Source organism: Cherax quadricarinatus, chromosome 48 (genome assembly GCF_038502225.1).
Source record: "Cherax quadricarinatus isolate ZL_2023a chromosome 48, ASM3850222v1, whole genome shotgun sequence".
Taxonomy (NCBI): Eukaryota; Metazoa; Arthropoda; class Malacostraca; order Decapoda; family Parastacidae; genus Cherax; species Cherax quadricarinatus.
Genome location: NC_091339.1, coordinates 1,390,620 through 1,408,486, shown reverse-complemented (window position 1 = coordinate 1,408,486; position 17,867 = coordinate 1,390,620). Strand labels below are relative to the sequence as shown.

General features: G+C 39.9%; 2 protein-coding genes across 5 annotated transcripts in view; one reads left to right on the top strand and one right to left on the bottom strand.

Annotated features, from left to right (window-relative positions):
* Positions 1-13,390, bottom strand: part of LOC128696114 (tigger transposable element-derived protein 1) — a 134,746-nt gene extending 121,356 nt beyond the window's left edge. The window contains exon 1 of the mRNA XM_053787203.2: positions 13,217-13,390. The gene's annotated coding sequence lies outside the window, so the exon portion shown is untranslated. The remainder of the gene's footprint in view (positions 1-13,216) is intronic.
* LOC128696113 (uncharacterized) overlaps positions 1-17,867 on the top strand; it is a 64,122-nt gene that overhangs the window by 25,600 nt on the left and 20,655 nt on the right. For 2 of the 4 annotated variants that reach the window (XM_053787199.2, XM_053787198.2), the window contains exon 2: positions 14,142-14,846. In XM_053787199.2, the coding sequence (XP_053643174.2) occupies positions 14,699-14,846 (148 nt within the window). In that variant the 5' untranslated portion in view covers positions 14,142-14,698. Of the gene's footprint in view, positions 1-13,410; positions 13,513-14,141; positions 14,847-17,867 lie in introns of those variants that run through there. The other 2 variants (XM_053787197.2, XM_070094813.1) reach the window with 2 other exon arrangements.

The window sequence follows — 17,867 nt, the reverse complement described above, 5'->3', positions numbered from 1 at the left end:
CTACATAATTACAATCCTGATGTTATACTCTTGAATGAGACAGCTGCAAGAGTGAACCAACATATTAAATTACGTGGTTACTCTACTGTGGAGAAATCGAGAGGACCCTTTAGTGGTGTAGCCATTTTAGTTAAATTAGGCTATACATTTAAAAATATTCATGTTGATGAAGATAACATTCTTGCAATAGAAATGACGACGTCTCATGGCCAACTAGTGACAGCAACTGGATATTTTCCCCCGAGACAACAATATATAGAGTCAGTTCCTCTACATAGAATATTAAGCAGAAATATTCCAACAGTTCTAGCTGGAGATTTTAATGCTCATCACCCTGCCCTCTTCAACTGTGGAGTTGGTAATCCACTGGGTGACTTGAAAGGAAAACAACTATTTAATATCATGACAGCCAGAAACTTGTCATTTCAAGGCCCATTCTTTAAATCGTATATTGGTCCTCATCCAGGGACACCAGATATAGTCCTGACAAACAGGGACTGACATCTTTCATTGTCGTATCTCTCCTGGTGGAAACGTAGGATCTGACCACATCCCTGTTATAATACAACTACAAACTTCTCCATTTAGAATACCTGTTCCTCCTAAACCCAATCTCAACACCCTAGGATTTGACCCCTTCAGGGCATTTCTTGGTGAAGATGAAATTGTGTCGTTGGAAAATCAACCTTCCACTGCAATTGACGACGAGATCAGGTCCCTTCATAATCGAATAATTGAAGCTACTAATGCAACTTACCAATTAGCTTCCACAAAGATATACCAACAATATAAACCTACGAGGGAAATTAGAGACGCTTTAAGAAATTATCAAGCAGAATGTCGAAGGCATCTTCAAACGCGACAACCACCAGTAGCTACATTGAATAGATTAAGGCAAGAATTAATTAACATGATTAGTCATCACAAACGGGACTTATGGAAATTGCTAGTTCTTCAAGCTAATCAGTATAAACGTGAGCCAGCAAAATTTTGGAGTAAGATCCGACAACTTTTAGGGGCAAAGCACAAGGCTCCTAACTACCTAGTTCATACCTTCACTGATGAGGATGATGAAGATGTTGAGATTAAACTTGACGATCCACAGGACCAGGCTAATTTGATGGGTGATGTATGGGAGAAAATTCTCTCCCACAAGAACAGTCGTCAATTTAACAATAATCACTATCAGTTGGTAAATGAATGGAGAGATGAGAACTTGGATGATCTACAACCACTACCTTCCATCGATACTTCAACTCTTGAAGATGCCCACCCGCTTACTAGACCTATTACATTACTCGAGATGAGTCAAGTTATTGGAAGAATGCGAAATAGAGCCCCTGGTCTCTCTGGAATAACAATGAAACAAATAAAGTTCCTACCCAGAAATTGTAAACAGTCTTTGGTGCCATCTTGGCCTCAGGACATTTTCCAGTTGTTTTTAAGACTGCTAGGATGATCTTTCTTGCTAAGCCCAATAAAGACATCCACCAACCTGGGAACTGTAGTCCTATATCTTTACTTGAAGTAACTGGAAAAGTTCTTGAGAAGATCATTTCCAACAGACTGAACTACTATATGGAGTTTAATCACTTTTTTACTGAAAAACAATTTGGCTTTAGAACACATAGAGGTACCAATCATGCAATAAATGTTATTTTCGATACTGTAGCGAGTCTAAAACATCAGGGCAATCTTGCCCTAATTGCCACCAGAGATGTTCATAAAGCTTTTGATAGCTTATGGCATGATGGTCTTATATACAAACTCATTGACCTACCAGACCATAATTGAACTTTTCTCAGATTAATATATAATTTCTTAACTCAAAGAAAAATCATTCCCACCTTTCATGGCAGGTCGACAGAGCCTTTTATACCGACAGCTGGTGTCCCACAAGGTTCTTGTCTTAGTCCAATTCTGTTCAACATTTATGTGAATGACCTTCCTCAACCAGAGTTTAATGATACAATTGTGACGCAGTTTGCAGATGTTATTAATGTCGTCTCATCAACTCCGGTAACAGGAAAATACAAGTATGAGAGAGTCATAGAAAAAATGAATATTGAACTTCGTCGAACATCTAATTGGGAAAAGAAATGGAGAATTACGACTAATCCTGACAAAGTCCTTGTTAGCACGATAGGATGTTTTGCATCAACAATCGAAGATAAAGGGGTATCTCCATCAGAGGTACACCTGTAGCCATTAGAAACCCTAACAAGATCTTGGGATATGAAATAGACAGGCTGCTCCACTCAACATCTCATGTAACTAAAAAGATCAACATAGCCAAAGCCGGTCTTAGCAGTCACTTTCGATTCAATCAAGCCCCTCCACATGTCAAAAAACATCTGTATAAAATGATAATAAGACCTATACTCGAATACCCATGTGTCCCAATGTCATTAACAACAAAGACCAACATGCTACGGTTGCAAAGGGTCCAGAATAGAGCTCTTCGCTTCATTACGGGTACCAGGAGAGACAGAGTTAAAATGGCAGATTTAGACGTACAACAAGATATTACTGCCTTAAATGTACGCCTTGACACCCTGAAGAAGAAACAACTCTATACAATGCAAGAACTATACATGCCAGATAGAGAACATCCTATACAAGTTGTAAATACCACGGATTATATCATCAATACTCCTCACAGGACTCAAAGAATGACTCTCCCACAGAGGGTCCGTCGTTTTATTCATAAAGATGATTACCATCGACCCATGATATTGAGCAACCTCCCTGATGAAGATGATTGGGTAACACCAGAACCCTTCTATGTTTACTGAGAAAATCATCGCCCCAATTAGGGAGACATCTTATATAACAATCTAATGTAAAAATTATGCTATTTACTATGGCGGGACACCACCTGTAAGAAGCCATTGTCAAGTAATTCTATAAACTGGCCAGAAAATTATTGCCTTCATTGTCGCTTAAATATCCGTTGTGCAATCGCAAAAAAAAAAAGCATTTGCAACTTGTATATTTACTACCAATTCAGAGTCATGTACTTATATATCTATTATATCTATGTGACTCTGATGGGTTAGTATTATACCCCTTCAAGAATATTTTATCATTTCACATACACTTTTTAAATTACACCAAAGTGGTTGGGCCACTTACCTTTTATATCCTACCTCTCTCCCCCCTCCCACCCTTTTCCAATATTTCTATCCTTACTCATCCTTCTTCCTTACCCATCTTACCAAAGCTCTGGTCATAAGAAGAAGAAGTTATCTAAGGTAAGTGTTGAGAAAGGGGTGTCAAACAGTGTGGAACTGGGAGCAGTAAGAGGATGGAACTTCTCAGATATTACGAAAAAAATGTGAGACAGTGTCAAAAATTATACAAGACAGTGAAGGAAGTTGTTATAAATGAACAGATTCAAAGGACAGTGAAGGGAGAATTCTTCTGTGATTTTTGGCTACCAGAGCAACAGGGAAAGACAAGAAACAAGTGAAGGAAAGGTGAACAACAGGTGATAGAAAGCTTATTAACAGCCATAGTTTCAGAGGAGGCAAAAAAATGAGATGGCAATTTTTTCAGAGTGGGATCACACAGAAGAGAACGACGTGGCCCAGTGAAAGTGATCTTTCAATCAGAAGCAATAAAGGATCAGGTACTAAACAGGAAATCAAACCTTAAGAAGTGAGAACGGTACAGTGGAATATTTATACAGAGAGATCGAACATACGAGCAGAGAAAAAGCTGCAAAAACTGAGGTGGGAGGAGAGGAAAACTACAAGGAGAGGCAATCAGAGAAGCAGGGGTGGAGGTGCAAGAACCATGGCACCCAGAGAATCAAAAACTACCAACCAGAAACTGAGCACAGAAACCAGCAACCACCCTTTTCACTCCATCATCTAACCTCTGATCAAAATACGACTAATAACCCAGCTACTTTCCCCTGTTCCATCGCCTACTCCTACCCACTTGCATTCCTTCATTTCGCTCTCTCCCTCTTTATAATAGCTGTAGGGATAACACTTTCTATCCCTCTCCCTCTCATGCTCCGTTCATTAATCTCCTCTCTCCCACTCAGACTCGCTCCAGAAGCCAGTTCCTCCTCAGTCTTATTACTTGGTCTTCTACAGTCATCTTCCTCCTTCTTTTCTTATCCTTGCATATTCATTCCTCGTTGTTCTGCTTGCCTCCCTATTATCTGCTATCATCTGTGTTCTGTATTTTTTCCATGCTATTTTGCACCTTATTTAGTTTCTCTGCAGTTCTGATTAAACCACATTTCACACCTGTTAGGCACAAACCTTGTTGTTGTCTCTAGATACTTTCTGGCGAGGCCCTCCTTCCATCTCATGGGTTGTCTGTTCACTCAGTTCCCTGTCCCACTAGATTCCAAGCAGAAAACGTTTCATCCCTGCACAGTCCTTCTTTAATCTGGTTTACTATTAAACCTCCTCTTTTCTCACTCCAACCTCAGTGGTAAACCATATTCAATTTCATCTACATCAGATTCACTTAAGATAAAAATCAGGTCTAGTCGAGCTATTTCGTCCCCTGCCCTCACTCTTGTGGCTTCTTTGACAGGTTGGGTCATGATATTTTCCGCTGCTGCCTTCATCAGTTCTGCTCTGTGTTTCTGGTCCTCCATGCGGGTCCAAGTTCTTCCAGTTATTTTCTTGTGTTTGAAATCACCAACAAAAAACCCAATGAAAATAATCCACCATGACTTTTTTGGGGGGTTATTCTAGATAATTTACATAAATACTGCTATGTATGATAATTGTACATATATACTGCTATGTATGATAATTGTACATATATACTGCTATGTATGATAATTATACATGTGTACATGTATTTAAATACGCTTATTTGCTTTGGTCTTCATTGCTCTTTGTACCACTTTTTCTAGACTTTGTATTGTGGCTGTGTTGTTATATTCCTGCCTCCGTCACCTGTTGTTATATTCCTGCCTCCGTCACCTGTTATATTCCTGCCTCCGTCACCTGTTGTTATATTCCTGTCTCCGTCACCTGTTGTTATATTCCTGCCTCCGTCACCTGTTGTTATATTCCTGCCTCCGTCACTTGTTGTTATATTCCTGCCTCCGTCACCTGTTGTTATATTCCTGCCTCCGTCACCTGTTGTTATATTCCTGCCTCCGTCACTTGTTGTTATATTCCTGCCTCCGTCACCTGTTGTTATATTCCTGCCTCCATCACCTGTTGTTATATTCCTGCCTCCGTCACCTGTTGTTATATTCCTGCCTCCGTCCCCTGTTGTTATATTCCTGCCTCCGTCACCTGTTGTTATATTCCTGCCTCCCTCACCTGTTGTTATATTCCTGCCTCCGTCACCTGTTGTTATATTCCTGCCTCCGTCACCTGTTGTTATATTCCTGCCTCCGTCACTTGTTATATTCCTGCCTCCGTCACCTGTTGTTATATTCCTGCCTCCGTCACCTGTTGTTATATTCCTGCCTCCGTCACCTGTTGTTATATTCCTGCCTCCGTCACCTGTTGTTATATTCCTACCTCCGTCACCTGTTGTTATATTCCTGCCTCCGTCACCTGTTGTTATATTCCTGCCTCCGTCACCTGTTGTTATATTCCTGCCTCCGTCACTTGTTATATTCCTGCCTCCGTCACCTGTTGTTATATTCCTGCCTCCGTCACCTGTTGTTATATTCCTGCCTCCGTCACCTGTTGTTATATTCCAGCCTCCGTCACTTGTTGTTATATTCCTGCCTCCGTCACCTGTTGTTATATTCCTGCCTCCGTCACCTGTTGTTATATTCCTGCCTCCGTCACCTGTTGTTATATTCCTGCCTCCGTCACCTGTTGTTATATTCCTGCCTCCGTCACCTGTTGTTATATTCCTGCCTCCGTCACCTGTTGTTATATTCCTGCCTCCGTCACCTGTTGTTATATTCCTGCCTCCGTCACCTGTTGTTATATTCCTGCCTCCGTCACCTGTTGTTATATTCCTGCCTCCGTCACCTGTTGTTATATTCCTGCCTCCGTCACCTATTGTTATATTCCTGCCTCCGTCACCTGTTGTTCTCATCATATTCCTGCCTCCGTCACCTGTTGTTCTCATCATATTCCTGCCTCCGTCACCTATTGTTCTTATCATATATCTGTCTCGTCATCTGTTATCATATTCCTGCCTCCGTCACCTGTTGTTCTTATATATCTGTCTCCGTCACCTGTTGTTATCATATTCCTGCCTCCGTCACCTGTTGTTCTCATCATATTCCTGCCTCCGTCACCTGTTGTTCTCATCATATTCCTGCCTCCGTCACCTGTTGTTCTCATCATATTCCTGCCTCCGTCACCTGTTGTTCTCATCATATTCCTGCCTTCGTCACCTGCTGTTGTTATCATATTCCTGCATCCGTCGCCTGTTGTTGTTATCATATATCTGCCTCCGTTACCTGTTGTTGTTGTTATATTCCTGCCTCCGTCACCTGTTGTTGTTATCATATATCTGCCTCCGTCACCTGTTGTTGTTATCATATATCTGCCTCCGTCACCTGTTGTTCTCATCATATTCCTGTCTCCGTCACCTGTTATTCTTATCATATATCTGTCTCCATCACCTGTTGTTGTTATCATATATCTGCCTCCGTCACCTGTTGTTGTTATCATATTCCTGCCTCCGTCACCTGTTGTTGTTATCATATTCCTGCCTCCGTCACCTGTTGTTCGGTCTTGATATTACCTGGATTTCCCAGTCATTTTTTTCCTCCTACTATCCTAGGCAGTTAACACATATGTTACTATGTAAGACAGTTGTAATCGTCCAAAAAATAGTGTAAACTTGTACTTAAATCAATTTAATACTGTAGATTCTGCAAAAGCTAGTAGAAAATATAACGTCGAATTTTATGCTTCAGTTTTGCCTTTCGATAAGCGTATTTTAGGACATCTCAAGAACACCTCGATACAATCTTTTCAAACTCAGGTACAATACAATTAGTAATGATTTTGTAAATTTTTATAATTCGTTTCATTTGAGAGTCTACATAAAACAATCTATGTTAATACCCTCATTATTTTTTTTTTCCAATTCATAATCTTCTTTTAAAATGCTCTCTCTTTCATTACAATAGATTTCCATTATCTTAATTACTATCAAAATTGTTATAATAATATCTTTATTGCTACATATTATTATCCGATTATCTACTTAGCTATCACATTGTTATCCATTATCTTTACTGCTACCAAATTACCCTAATAAAGTTGACAATTTGCAATAACGTCAAACTATCTTAAGTTCACTCCATATCTTTGTATGCAATTTCCGTCATTAATATATATGAAATATTCATATTTACCTTACACTCTACAAGAAATAAAAAATTAAACTTAATTCAAGTTTCTATTTATAAATTGTTAAACTGTTACTGTTCAGGAAGCCGCCAGACCTATGAGAACAAAGGTCGCGAGTTTCTGTACATCGGTCTATTGATTTCCTTGTTATGGCTGCGAGTCTCTCACCAGAGAACTATTTTCGTCTCCCTGCTTTCTCCTCTCGTCCAACAAAGGGGATGAACTTTCTAAATATAACTCTACGAAAATATCCCTCCAACTTTCAAAGAGTAACGTCATTATACGACATAATAAATAGGTAAAGGTGTAGGTGTGTGTGTGTATGTTTACTCACTTAATTGTGGTTGCAGGGGTCGAGACTCAGCTCCTGGTCCCGCCTCTTCACAGAACGCTACTAGGTCTTCGCTCTCCCTGCTCCATGAGCTTTATCATACCTCGTCTTAAAGCTATGTATGGTTCCTGCCTCCACTACATCACTTGCTAGACTATTCCACTTCCTGACAACTCTATGACTGAAGAAATACTTCGTAACATCCCTTTGACTCATCTGAGTCTTAAACTTCCAAGTGTGACCCCTTGTTTCTGTGTCCCATCTCTGGAACAGCCTGTCTCTGTCCACTTTGTCTATTCCACGCAGTATTTTGTATGTCGTTACCATGTCTCCCTTAACCCTCCTGTCTCCCTTAACCCTCCTGTCTCCCAATGTCGTCAGGCCGATTTCCCTTAATATTTCTTCGTAGGACATTTCCCTTAGCTCTGGAACTAACCTTGTCACAAACCTTTGCACTTTCTCTAATTTCTTGACGTGCTTGACCCGGTGTGGGTTTCAAACTGGTGCTGCATACTCCAGTATGAGCCTGACGTACACGTTGTAGTGTCTTGAACGATTTCTTACTAAAGTATCGGAACGCTAGTCTCAGGTTTGCCAGGCGTCCATATGCTGCAACAGTTATCTGGTTGATGTGTGCTTCCTGAGACGTGTGTGTTTGTGTATATATATATATATATATATATATATATATATATATATATATATATATATATATATATATATATATATATATACATAATATATATATATATATATATATATATATATATATATATATATATATATACATACATACATATATATACATAGGGAGGTACCACCTCTAGAACTATTCTGGGGACCTTCATCCTCAGAAAAAGAATAAACTTGCTTAAGGGAAAACTCAAGGTTCTCCCTGAAGCTGTTTGAGAATTTTTTCCTACCACCCCCATATTTAATATATATATATATATATATATATATATATATATATATATATATATATATATATATATATATATATATATATATAAGATCACAGTAAACAGGTGATTTCAGAATATGCAAAACAACCACTGTGAAAGAATAGAGAAATTCCAAGCGCTTTCGTGACTACTCACATTATCAAGGAACAATAAAAGTAATGCATGAAACGAAGGCATGTGAAGGTAAAAGTCTCGAACTAAGATTAAAACAAGATTCCAATGCTCTATTTATTCATGTGAGAGATTTTAACCATCCAACTGATTTTCAAAAAGTTGAGAAAGTTGTATCAAGCAAGTCCATGGTCGACAGGAATATAATTGAATCTTATTTCATAAAAAGCAGTTTTGACAATAATATGAATATTTCCTTTGGTTTACATAAATTAGATCCATTTATAATTAATAGAATTTGGGAAGAATTTAATAATACACTGGACAAATAATAAATTTTAAATTTCTTAATTCTTGGGTAGAATAGTTTGTGGGTTGCGTGAAGGACCTGTCTAGATTGGCCAGCGGACCTGCTGCAGTGTTCTCTTTCTTATGAGTCGCGCATCAGGTGTTGCTTTGTTGTGGGATGTGATAGTGATGTGTAGTCTAGACCCTTAATATGCCTTCCTTTGATGCATTACTTTTATTGTTCCTTGATAATGTGAGTAGTCACGAAAGCGCTTGGAATTTCTCTATTCTTTCAGAGTGGTTGTTTTGCATATTCTGAAATCACCTGTTTACTGTGATCTTATTGCATATATATATATATATATATATATATATATATATATATATATATATATATATATATATATATATATATATATATATATATATATATATATATAACAACACTGCACTAGCCAGGACTCGAACCCATGCTGCTTTGGGCTGCCTCATGGTGGGTAAAAACACATGACGCCCTAATCCACTGGACCATACGATCCTTAAGAGTAGCACATCCAGCGGAACTGGATGTTGTACTCGCTACCCAAGGACACACGATGGTGTGGATGACTCTTAAGGATAGTATGGTCCAGTGGATTAGGGCATCATGTGTTTTCACCCACCATGAGGCAGGCCAAAGCAGCATGGGTTCGAGTCCTTGACTAGTGCAGTGTTGTTATTGATCAATATCACTTGCTCGTGGTCACAATAATATATATATATATATATATATATATATATATATATATATATATATATATATATATATATATATATATATATATATATATATATATATATATATGCACCACGCAAAAACAAGCGGGTATATACAGAAAAAGATCACAGTCAGCAGGACTTGATACTGCTACTCAGACGGTTAAGAGCGCTGCCTGGAAATCTTGAGCGTGACTCACGTGTCAGTAGGGTTACTGAATTCCTATGTAATATACTTGTGTAGTATATCGTAAGTTGTATCACCCATATTATATATATGTAAGATCCCTTGCTAGGCTCAGTGGCTAGCTTGTGACGTCACACAGCCGCAAATGTGAGCGCTTGCTCGCATAGTATAGGCATAAGGCAAGGCAGGTACGCCTGGGCTATCTCCCCTCAAGACTCTGCCAATTTACGTGTTACCAACCAATCTATGAGTGTATTCCTACTCCTACATCTCCATTAAGTACCCACGCGACACACGAAATCGTAATGACACGATTGCAAATAAACCATACCACAGGTGGGGTTAGAACCCGCAGTCAGAGTCATAAAACTCCAGACCGACGCATCAGCCACTGGGCCAACTAGCTACAGTGAGATTCATCCAACTAGGTATATTTATACACCATAGGAAGGTTAGTATAGGCACCACTGTGACCACAAATGCAAGCTTTTACAGTGATGCCACAAATGGCATTTGTGGCTGAGTGGTTAAGAGCGCTGGCTGGGAATCTTGACCATCTCAGTAGCAGCATCGAGTCCTGCTAACTCGATACTGCTACTGAGGTAAAAACTGGTCAATTAGCAAGAGCTCAATTAAAATTAAGTCCTGTCTAAAATTTTCTATTATACATTTAAAGATATATTTTTTTATTTATGTTAATGTAAAATTAATAATTTTGTACCAAAAGAACCTTAGAAAACTTACCTAACCTTATTATAACAAGTGCAATTCAATTTTGCCTAATCCAACTAAATATATTTCAGATAAGTTTACAATAATTTAACAATAAAGAAACAAAATGAAATATATTTTTTCGTTAGGTTCAGAATGATTTTTGCGAAATAATTGCATATACAAATTTTCGCTTGCTATTTAAGAGAAAATAGCAAGTTGTACTTATTCGGTACGACATATATATTAGTTTTATTCCAAACCTAACTTAGAGACCTCACTTAACCTAACCTAACGCAATTTATTTTAGCCTAATTCTACTAAACACATCATAGATTATTTTAAATTTATTTAGTATAATTAAGATCAATGATATATATACTTTCGCTAATGTTCAGACAGTTTTTCATAGATTTATTGCATAAACAAATTTTCATTCTATGTGTATGCACTAAGAATATTAGTGTATATATATATATATATATATATATATATATATATATATATATATATATATATATATATATATATATATATATATATACCGAGAGATTTGTCTCAGTGTATATATATATACACTTACAGTTTACCTTGATCCCTACAGTAGGGATTAATAAGTTCCATGATCCTCGTGAAATCGATGGGCATTAAACCTAATAAATGAACCATCTTCCGGCAATGCATATAATTACACTGCAAATAAATCAAACTTATACTGACCAATAATTTCTACTATTAACCATAAGGCACTATACTTGCCCTCATCCTGTTCCTTATCCTCATATCTGACATAGACAGAAATGTAAGCCACAGAGGATGACACCCGAATTTGCATGACAGTGTCATCCATCGAAGAAACTGTAAGACTCCAAGCGGGACATCAACCAAATCTTTAAATGGGCCGCGGAAAACAACATGAAGTTCAATGAAGAGAAATTTCAATTACTCCGATATGGAAAACTCGAGGAAATTAAAACCGTATCGGAGTATAAAAAAAAATCCAACCACGCAATAGAGCGAAAAACTAATGTGAAGAATCTGGGAGTGATAATGTCGGAGGATCTCACTTTCAAATCTCACAACAATGTTTCGATCATATCTGCTAAGAAAATGATAGGATGGATAATGAGAGCCTTCAAAACTAGGGATGCCAAGCCCATGATGGCTCTCTTCAAATTGCTTGTTCTCTCTAGGCTGGAATACTGCTGTACACTAAGGGCCCTTTCAAGGCAGGCGAAATTGCAGACTTAGAGAATGTACAGAGAACTTTCACAGCACGCATAAATACGATAAAGCACCTAAACTACTGGGAACGATTGAAGCCCCTTAATTTGTATTCCCCGGAGAGCAAGCGAGAAAGACACTTGGAAAATCCTAGAGGGAGTAGTCCCAAATTGGCACACGAAAATCACTCCCTAGGAGAGCAAAAGACTGGGCAGCAGATGCAAAATCCCCTAATGAAAAGCAGGGGCGCCACGAATACGCTAAGAGACAACACAATACGTGCCAGGGGCCCAAGACTGTTCAACCGCCTCCCAGCATAAATAAGGGAGATTACCAATAGACCCCTGACTGTCTTCAAAAAGGCGCTGGACAGGCACCTAAAGTCAGTACCTGATCAGTCGGGTTGTGGTTCGTACGTCGGTCTGCGTGCGGCCAGCAGTTACAGCCTGGTTGATCAGACCCTGATCCACCAGGAGGCCTGGTCACAGACCGGTCCGCGGGGGTGTTGATCCCCAAACCCCTCTCCAGGTATACAGGTATAATTTTACTCATGGCAACTTTTGTTACGATTTTTCGCGAAACTCAACTCGATAATATTTTTTCCCTTAAGTTTCTAGCTTTTTTCCCTAACATGCTCTGCCTCCTGTCTTACCCAATAACTCACATGATCATGTTGAAGTTATTGTCACTAATTGTCTCGGTGAGTTTAAAACAAGCATCAAATGCCTGACCTCTAACCCAGAAGTATAGCTGAGGATAATATGTAAAGGTCGTTCAAGAAATGACCTTGACCCTCTGGCTCAGAGGTCTTCATGGAGAGCAGTGCACATCACATTACTACCTCTGTCTTGTTCATTACTCAGACTACCAAGTCCAGCTTCCCCGTTATTAAGCCAGCGATCAGTTGTCACGCTACGTATCATAGGGACATTGTCTTAACCACACATGTTCGTCAACACACCGTTTTATCACATACCGTCAATGAAAGTGTCATCTTATGTCAAGACAAGACTTATCACGTGATTTTTTCCTGATGAGTTGAGTAACAAGAACATACTTCATCTGTTTTACATGAACTTAAGGGGGTTCTTTTTTGTCAAAATTGATTAAATTTCGCAAAAAAAGTAAAGTGCCATGAAAGTACAGGCATGGAAGTACACATACAGGCCATTTCAGCCTTGTTATTTTTGTGTCAAGGAAGCTTGACATTTAACATTGAAATAAATATCACCAGTGTGAATGCACCGTCTCTAACATTTCCTGTGAACATTCGAGTAGGATAGCCAAAAACACTCGGCCACATCTGTCCTCCCTCTGACCCAACATACTCTACCTGTTGTGAATGTCGAGGGCACATGAAGAAAATATTCTGCCGTTAGTGAAATACTTGAGAACAGTGGATGTAGTATTGACGGTGTGAGGCGACAGAGGGTAATGTGAGTTGTTTGGTGATAAGGGCGCGGATGTGCAGCTTCCGGGAGTGATAACACTCGTCCACCGTGGCAGCACAACCACACTCACTCCAGTCTGTGTTTCTCGCTCATACTCTCAATCACTGTACTCATATTCTCGAATATAACAAATTACAGAGTGGTGTTGTCTGTCGAGAATAATGTTCCCCTGACGCAGGTCTTAGTTAAATTATGACCCGCTCCGTGACTGCAACACTGGCGTGCCTACGAATTACATTTCCACTCCATTACAAAAAAATAGGATCACGTTACATCCAAATATTATGATGGCAGTTATTTTTATTTAGTGACATCGAAGGATATATGTGTATGTTAATGTGACAGAATATTTGTGAAGTGATAGTAAGGACGACAGCATGGTAGAAGGCGTCTCCTTAAATGTTCACAAAGAACTCTTCCCAACTGTTGCGCCCAGATAACCTGTAAGAATGAGCTCTCCAGAAAACGTATTATCGATTTTTAGTTTTAAAAACTGTGTATGTAAAAACATTAACTGCTCAAGATAGTGGTTATGCAGTAATATGTGATTCTGGGTGTAGCGTCAGAGTGCTCCGAGTGCTGCAGGTGGTTACTGTTAACCAGCGGTACACGTGGAACAAGTTTACAGCTCTACTTGTAACTGATCCCTTCAAGGAGGGCGTCTTGAAGCTGGTGATGTGCTCTTGATCCAAGCTACCCTCCCCTTATTTTCCTCAAACCTGATTATATCCTGTTATAACGACAGTGCTCTTCGAACTCATTAATGGATGAGTGTATTTACTAATTTTGTGTTTATATTCATTCCAGGTAAAAACGGATATTTTATTTTTTCAAATTGAACAATTTAAGGAAAAAACAAACAAAGTCGAGTACTAACAGAGTACTGTAAGCCAACGGTTATATATAAAATACATTATTTGAATGACTGCTGACAAACGTGACTGGCGGGACAGACGTCTGTGTCAACAAGGAAAAGCAAACACCAGCGACCACCAAAACGACTCCTCAGTTTTGCTCTCCTTGATTAAGTTTATTACCTCCACTCCACCACTCATCGTCTGCACTAGGGCTACCAAGGCAGCAAGTTACTAGTTTCTAACTAAATATCTACTTTTCCTTCACGTGAGGCAGTGCCAATATTTTCTGCCAAGTGAAGCTGTGCCGTATCCTCTCTGCCAGGTGGTCAGTGCCGCATTCTTTCTACCAGGTGGTCAGTGCCGCTTCCTCTCTGCCAAGTGGTTAGTGCCGCACTCTGCAGGTGGCAAGAACAATGCCACCTGCACTGCTGGTCCTCACCAAGAGTTCCAGGAATTTTCCTCCGACCAATACCTAAGTGAGGCCCTCGTGAAGGATCTAACGCAGTAATGGGCGTGGGCGTGGGTAAGGGCGAAGATGTGGGCGTGAAAGGGATGTGGCTGGTCAATACCTTCCTTTTCTTGTTGACTGGCAGCCAGGAAGTGCTATTACCCTGGACGCCTCTCATACTCAAAGCTGCTGGATTTTCAGCCCTTGGTAAGTTCTCCACTAACTTTATCCAGTGTATACCCTCGTTAGCTATGTCACCTTTGTAATCTATGCCACTTTTGTTGTGTTTATTATGTTCGCATCGTTACGTATGTTTTCCTCGCGGTGTGACCCTTGAAGTGTTTATTGCCGTCGGTAACTGTGTAACCATCGTTACCTATGTTTCCTTCGCTGTCTGTGCCCCCTTTGTGTCACTCTCACTGTCTGTTGCCTTAGTTTAATATGTTTATTATGCACCCCATACCCATCCTGTGGGCGGTAGTCAAAAGATTACAGAGGTACATAATTGGTCCAGGGACTGGGCCTCAAAGTTTTGATAGCTGAGCAAGTTACAGAGGTAATGAATTCACAATTTACAAAGGTAATGAACTCACAATTTACAAAGGTAATGAACTCCATGTAGGTCTAGTCACAATCATGACAAGTTACAAAGGTATTTACAGATTACAGAGGTACACAATGGGTCCAGGGACCGGGCTCCAAAGTTTTGATGGCTGAACTAGGTACAAGGTAATGAACTCACAAGTTACAAAGGTAATGAACTCACAAGTTACAAAGGTAATGAATACTGTAAGAATGGTTACTTACGTTTATACATGGCTGCAATCATGAACAAATTTTAGAGTAATGAGCAATTCACACTTCCACACCCGGTCACAACTGTAGTGAGTTATTGGTGCAAATGTTGATTGCTGAGTCTCTCTCTCACACACACACATACAAATTCATACACACACACACATAAACACACACACACACACACACACACACACACACACACACACACACACACACACACACACACACAAACTCATACACACACACGCACACACACTCATACACACACACACACACACACTCATACACACACACACACTCATACACACACACACACACTCATACTCACACACACACACACACACACACACACACACACACACACACACACACACACACACAAACACACACACACACACTCACACACAAACACACAAACACACACACACACACACACACACACACACACACACACACACACACACACACACACACACACATGCACATATGTGGTAATGCTTTATTTACAGCTAGCAAAGTCAGGGTATTTCTCCAGAATGGTCTGTAATATACCACTGTGGATAAAATACTTAGCCATTTCTTGAACACTTCTGAGTGAGTTGTTTCTAAATTCATTAATTTTATCACACTCCAGTACATAATGACGCAAGGTGTGACAATAATCCATCTGGCAAAGTTTACATTTCGTTTGGTCTACATCTGGTGGTGGTGATTTAACCTGCCAAAGATACTTGTAACCCAGCCGGAGCCGGGCGGTAGTGACATCCAAGAGTCTGCATTCAAACCCCTGCACAGAAGCCCTCCAAACTTTCCTCAGCACTGATGAACACTCCTCCAGATGGATCGAAAAGACTGGAACCGACCTCCGCATGAATCAGATACATGATCTATGTCAAGTAAGGCAACAGCGGCACTTCTCCGCTCCATGGAATATTATCCCATTCCAAACTACCATTCCTCCATTTCCCCCCAAACTACTTCTTAAATCACAACCAAAACTTCGCCTTGAAGCCAAACATGAGGCCTTAAGCTGTATTGATAACTTAGTCACACAGCACACACTCTCGCAAATTATTTACGTTGATGGTTCTGTTCACCAATCCACTGGTGCAGCTGGTAGTGCTGCTGTTGTCGTACAGAGTGATGGCTCTCTTAAAGAAATTGGAGCACGCATCAATAATTGGGCCTCTACCCTTCAGACAGAACTGTTTGCCATACTCCTTGCACTGAAATGCATCTATGTATCAAAGATTGACAGTTTAATTGTAACTGATTCTCTGTCATCCATAAATGCTCTCAACTCATTAAGCATAAATTGTGGCATGCTTGTGTCAGAAGCCAGACACAGGTATGGTAGGATTGCCTGTTGCCTTCGGTGTCTGTATTGCCACCGCTGCCTCTCCCTCTCACTGTCTCTTTCATTGTCGCTTTCTCTTATCACCCTTGCTGTTTGTCTGCGTCAAACCTTGCTGTCTGTTTCTCGCTGTCTCCCCCACACTGTCAATATCCCATACTTGCTTATACTTACGTGTCTCTTTCCTGATGTGACTATCTTTTCTCCACATCCGTTATGACGGTATTACATATTTATCTGTGTGATGCTCTTGTCTTTCTCTGATAACTGTTTGTTGGGCTTTTTTTGTCATTGTGTTTGTTACATATTACGTGTCGTGTGCCTTCATCCAGCTGTAATTGCTGGAGTTGTTTCATCTCCTGGGATGCACAGTGGTAAATCAGAAATACGAGAGTGAAAAATTCAAAGCAATACATTTTACATATACAGATACATCAGTTAGTAGTTCCAGGGATCATCGTTCCAGCTGCTCCGTCTCTGTACAGAAGTCATCAGGTCTCTTGACCTTCATTTGATTAGTTTAGGTACATCTTAGTCCATGTGATTTTTATCATACCTGCTTTGATATGTGTGGCTTCAGCATCCATCCCATCTCCTCCAAGCTTGTTCCAGCAACTCATTAATCTAACGCTGAAGTTCTATATAAAGTGTAACTCTTCAGGGTATTCAGCTTCCATTTGTGTCCCTTCGTTCTGGTCCTTTAGCCTCGTCTTGAAAAAAGTAGGTCCTAATGCATCCTGTTTATACCACGAAGTATTTTGTACGTCGTGATCATGCCTTCTCTGTATCTTGTCCACTCTTGGGAAGCGAGATTTAACAGCTTGTAATTCACGCCACTCAGCTCCGAGATCAGTCTACTGAAAAACTACAGAACCTTTCCCCTCAGGGAAGGTTCCTTGATGTTGGTGAGGGGCTGTTGATTTAGGGAATTGGATCTGTGCTCCAGTTCCCCGAATTAAGCCTGAATGCCTTCCACATCCTCCCCCCAGGCGCTGTATAATCCTCCGGGTTTAGCGCTTCCCCCTTGATTATAATAATAATACAGAACCTTTCCTAACAAAGGGCTGCTCACCGAT